At 47.2% G+C, this 5,641-nt stretch overlaps 1 protein-coding gene across 2 annotated transcripts in view; it reads left to right on the top strand.

Moving 5' to 3' along the window:
* Nucleotides 1-5,641, top strand: part of RNF144B (ring finger protein 144B) — a 209,360-nt gene that overhangs the window by 189,689 nt on the left and 14,030 nt on the right. For both annotated transcript variants that reach the window (XM_045295774.1, XM_004712469.2), the window contains exon 5: nucleotides 5,144-5,348. In XM_045295774.1, the coding sequence (XP_045151709.1) occupies nucleotides 5,144-5,348 (205 nt within the window). The remainder of the gene's footprint in view (nucleotides 1-5,143; nucleotides 5,349-5,641) is intronic.

Below are 5,641 nucleotides of genomic sequence, written 5' to 3'. Positions count from 1 at the left end.
TGTCAGACTTTGCACTGCCTTTTGTGTGTTAATATTGGAAGCTTGACACAGAAGGCAAGCCAGGAACCAAGTAGCAGCCGGTGGAAACTCATAGGCGAGTGGAAAGCAGAGTCAAAGCTCAACCAACCAGTGTCAAATGGTGTTTCCTTGTGTTGTGCAAGTGGAGCCATGCCTATTCAGAATACTTCTCCTGCCCACAAAAACTCAGATGAAGACAAAGACATAGCAGGCAAGCTTATAAAACAGGTAAATACAAGAAAGCAACGGACAATTACCACACGAGACGACAGACCAAAGACTGAGAGAAGAACTCGATAGGCAGGAAGCGTTGGACAAAACTGGGAGAACAATTTCTCTAACTAAGGTATAGAGCTGTCTCTAATCTCATTCCATGTTTTTCCAGAGCAACAACAATCTCTACAATTTGGTAGTGAGACGTGCTTTCTGCCAGTTAGCCATTTATCCCACTCACAATATTAAAAACACATTGTCCAGTGAGTGGTGGCCCTGAGGTCATAAAGCTGTGAGGGGTTGAACCCGCAAGTTCACACCCAGGCTCTAAGGTACTATTTTTTTAAATCCATGGGAATTTTCTATTTCTCACTGTGGGCCGACCCACAGAAAGTGTTTTATCTCTAGGACTGTTAAAACTTGTCTAACGGACTGTAAAAAGCCACTTGAGTTAATAATGGCTGCTGTTGTGAGATACTTTGTATGTGGTTCCAACCCACGGTGACCCCTAGACGTGGCCCGGTGGGTGTTCTGGGTCATGATCCTCGTAAAAGCAGACCACCAAGTCATCCTCCTGCAAAGGTGCCACGTATGTTCCAACCTCCACCCTTTCTTCAGGCAAGTGTGTAAGTGTTTTGCTGTCAGGGCTCCCAGAGGAAGTTGTTGTTGTTGTTAGGTGCCCACTTACAGTGTCATGAAGCACTGCCCGGTCCTACCAGGTCCTCACCTTGTTAGGCTTGATCCCATTGTTGCAGCCCTTGTGTGACTCCATCTCCTTCGCAGCCTTCCCCTTTCTCCCTGACCATCCCCTTGATCAAGCATGATGTCCTTTTCCAGGGACTGGTCTCTTCTGATAACATGTCCAAAGCACGAGACCAAGTCTCACTCCTCTCACTTCTAAGGAATATTCTGGATGTACCGTGTAGACTCCTGTATAAGCCGAGTTTCTCAGCACATTTTTAATGCAGTTTTTAATGCAGTGGTAGAATTAGGTGCCTCGGCTGATATTCGGGTCGACTTATACTCGAGTATATGTATATGCAGTATTTCTTCCAAGACAGGTTTATTTTTTCTCCAGTCATCTCTCAGTACTTTAGTCTCTACCAACACCCTCATTTAAATGCAGCAATCCTTGCGTGGTCTTCCTTTTCATTGTCCAACTCTCACTTGCACATGACGGAATTGAAAAAAAAAACCAAAAGCAAAACATGGCTTGGGTTAGGTGCACCTTAATCCTTAAAGTGACCTCCTCTCTCTTCAACGTAATAAAGAGGTCTCGTGCAGATTCGCCCAATGCAATATTTCATTTGATTACTGCTTCTGTGAACATTGACATGATTGTGAATCCAGGCAAGACAAAATCCTTGACCACGTCAGTCTTTTCTCCTTTTATCACTCATCGGTCCGATGAAAGGGATTTAGATCCCAGGAAAAGGATGTCCTCGACAGCTTTGCTCGTTTCTCCCTTTACCATGATGTCATCTACTGGTAGGGCTGTGGAGAGTTGAGGGAATGAGTCACTGGGGCTGGGGGCTCAGGGCCATAGTCTTGGGGGACGCCAAGATCAATTGGCATAACATAGTTCCCAAAGACAGTGTTCTGTATTCTGCTTTGGTGAGTAGCAAAGGGAGTCTTAAAAGCGGATGGGGGACTACCTAAGGGGCTCTCTCCCCATCTGGAGCCAAGAATAACGAGGAACATCAAAGATGCATGGAGCAGTTAGGCTCACGGACTAACAGACCACACAGGTTTCGACCTCAATAACCCCAAGAGCAGAAGAACGAATTCCTGTCCCCTATGGAAAGGGATCATTATAAAAGGTCCTGGTTAGAGTGGGAGGAAAATGTGTAATAATCACTCAAAATCACACAGAAGAGCAGGCTTACCGGTCTGATAGAGACTAGCACAACCCATGAGACCATGGCCCCAAGACCGACTCCCAGACTCACCCTCCCTCACCCCCGTTCAACCTTCAGCCACATGCTGCTGCTGCTGCTGCTGTTTTTATGTGCCGTTGAGGCAGTTCTAACTCATGAACAAAACGCTGCCCGGTCCCGCACCATCCTCACAGTTGTTGTATTTGAGCCCATTGTCGCAGACACCGTGGCTTCTTCCTCTTTTTCACTGCCCCACGACTTTGCCAAGTGAAACATGCTCTTTCCTGATAGCAGTTCAGAGTACACGGAGGGTGTCATCACTGGGGAGCAGATCAATAGAACTCTATCCCTAGAGCCACGGATTCAAACCATCAGCGGACGGTTAGTGCCTGAGCGCTTAATCATTGAATCATCAAGGCTCTTTTGCATGAAACCGATCCCTCTTTTCTGAAGCCCTTGCCTTGCCCTTGACTGGGTATCATGCCTGTGCTGCACACCGAGTTTCCTTTGTCAAGACCTAGAATCAGACCGCTTTTTACTGTTCTGCTATGGTGCCACCCTAGTTTCCCAGGCAGCTGGCAGGAACAAGTGGGTCCGACCTTCCACCAAGGAACTTTAAGTGGTAAGAGTAAAAAGAACAAGCTTTATCCAGTCTTTTTAAGGTGATGGCCCTTGAGCTGCCATTGGCAGTCCCCAATCATTGCAAACCCATCTCGTGTATTTCCCTTCTTTACACACTGCATGGATTTCTAGTCCCAAGAATCAGGAGCCACCTCCACCCCCACCCCCACCCCCACCAAGAGGTTTAAAGTTCAAATCTTGTCAAGGGCCCCTCTGCTCCTTAAGCAGCATCCTTTTCCCGAGTGCTGTGTACCTGGACGAGGAGCTCTGGTGGTCTGGTGGTTACACGTTGGGCTGGTAACCCCAAGGCTAGCAGTTGGAAACCCCAGCTGCTCTGCGGGAGACAGATGGGTGCTTTCTGTGCCTGTAAACCAGTGGTTCTCAACCTGTGGGTCGTGACCCCTTTGAAAGTTGAACATCCCTTTCACAGGGGCTGCCTAAGACCATCGGAAAACATAAATATTTCACAATATATATTTACATATTGTTTTGTGATTAATCTCTATGCTTTAATTATGTTCAACTTGTGGCAATGAAAATATATCCTGCATATCAGATGTTTGCATGATGATTCATAACAGTAGCAAAATTACAATTATGAACTAGCAAGGAAAATAGTTTTATGGTTGGAGTCACTACAACATGAGGAACTGTTTTAAAGGGTCGCTGCACGAGGAAGGTTGAGAACCACTGCTGTAAACAGTTACCCTTTCGGAAACGCACGGGGCGGTTCTGCCCTGGCCTCCGGGGTAAGGTGATCAGATTTTAACATTGGTAAAGTGGGACAAAAGCAGGACACCATTGATAAAACTCATATCCTGGCGAAATAACCACATGGCAGCCAAAAACCGTATACCCTAGCTTGTCGTGCATTCTTTCCAAAAATCGGGACTTTTTAAAAACGGCACGGGATGTGGGAAAAATTGTTAAAAATCGGGACTGTCCCGCTAAGAGCGGGACGCCTGGTCACTTTACTCTAGGGTCCCCATGAGAGGAGAGCGTTGACTCGCTGGCAGAGTTTGGTCTGGTTTTTAGGTACCCTTCGAGGCCCCACTGTGTGGAGAGACCAGGTAAAGAAAACCAAGCAAGACTGTTAGTGCACCTGACCAGAAAGATGGTTGCCCACCCCAGGTTCATTTCCTGTATGAAGAGATGATGCCCATGTTTGCTGGATTATCGGCTGTGGTGCCATTGTTATCAGAGCTTACAGTGGTGAGATGTAGGGTTGCAGAAGGCTACAGATGACAGTGATGCATGCTGCAACCTGGACGAGCCCCGAAAGTATCCGTGTGACAAATCGAAGCTCCAAGCCGCTGCCGCTGAGTGGATGCCAACTCGGATGCCAACTTGTCGCCACCCTTAGGCCAGGGCAGAACACCCCTGTGAGGGCCTGAGGCTGGAGTGCTTTACAGGAGGAGAAAGCCCATCTTTCTCCTGCTGTGTGAAATCAATTAGTCACAAGAGGTCAACTTCTACATGGTATTACTTTGATGAAAGAAGCAAATGTATAAAACATACCCCCCCCCATCACGAAGTTGATTTTGACCCATAGTAACCCTGCATAGGGCTTCTGCAATGGCAAACCTTTACGGGAGCAAACAGCTTCGTCTTGCTCCTCAGCGCCACCAGGGACCGTGGAAGCCAATGGATAAAACCCGAAAACCAAACCCACTTCCATCGAGTTGATTCTGACTCACAGGGTTTCTGGCCCTGCAGATCTTTACAAAAGCAGTTAGCGTTTTGCCTCGGGAGCAGCTGGTAGATTTGAACTACTGCCCCTTGGGGTTAGCAATCCAATGTCAAGCCTACAACATCACCAGGGCTCCTTAAGCAAATCTGGAGAAATCAACATGTATTTGTAGAGCAGAGAGAAGGGGCAAAGGGTTGTTTCTGCCCCAGGGGACATTGAGTTGAGGCAAATGGTGGTGGAACACTTTGGAAAGCGACAGACTGGCCTGACGACTTTAAGAATTTAATTATTTTGAGAATGACGAGGGCAATGAATGTACAAATATGCTTTACACAATTGATGTGTGTATGGATTGTGATAAGAGTTGTATGAGCCCCTAAAACGATAAAAAAAAATGGAAATGGATCATGCTGATGATTGCACATCATGATGGAAATAATTGATTTCACCGAATTGCAAATGTGAAAAATGTTGCATAGAAATTTCTTTTATGTGTCTCTATATGCATGCGTGTATATACATACACACACACACACACACACACACACACACACACGCATGCTCATATCCACCATAATAAAAATAAATAAATTTTAAAAGTTTTTTAAAGCTTCATGCTATGGTATAAAGGACAGAAAAAAAAAAGAATTTTATTAGCTTCAATGAATGACACGAGTGGAAAGTGGTGTGGACCAGTCCATCTTGTTCTCTTTCTGTACTGCAGAGATTCACCTGGACCCCTCCCGGACCTGGTGCCCCATCGCTGACTGCCAGACGGTGTGCCATGTGGCCGCGAGTGAGCCGGGGCAGCCTGTGCTGGTCGAGTGCCCTTCTTGCCACCTGAAGTTCTGCTCGTGTTGCAAGGATGCTTGGCATGAAGATGTCTCCTGCAGGGACAGCCAGCCCGTCGTCCTGCCCACGGAGCACGGGTAAGAAAGCAAACTGCTCTGGGGCGATTCTCACTGTGCTTCTTAGAGAAGGAGATTGCTTGTGCTGGTGGCTTATTGGTGTTGCCAGCTGCTGCCAGGCCCCCCAGCTCATGATGAGCCCAGAGGCATCGGCGTGAAATGCTGCCTGGTCTTGCTCAAGCCCCGGGGGGTGGATTGCAGACAGGACAGTGGTGATCCGGCGGGTTTTCACCATATGATCTTTCAGAAGTGGATCACAGGCCTGTCTTCCTACTCAGCCTTATCCTCCATGGACAGATAGGCAGCATGAAGTG

Source organism: Echinops telfairi, unplaced genomic scaffold, assembly GCF_000313985.2.
Source record: "Echinops telfairi isolate 266 unplaced genomic scaffold, ASM31398v2 ScPeMD7_5868;HRSCAF=6743_0, whole genome shotgun sequence".
NCBI classification, from domain to species: Eukaryota; Metazoa; Chordata; class Mammalia; order Afrosoricida; family Tenrecidae; genus Echinops; species Echinops telfairi.
This window is presented reverse-complemented; position numbering and strand designations above follow the sequence as displayed.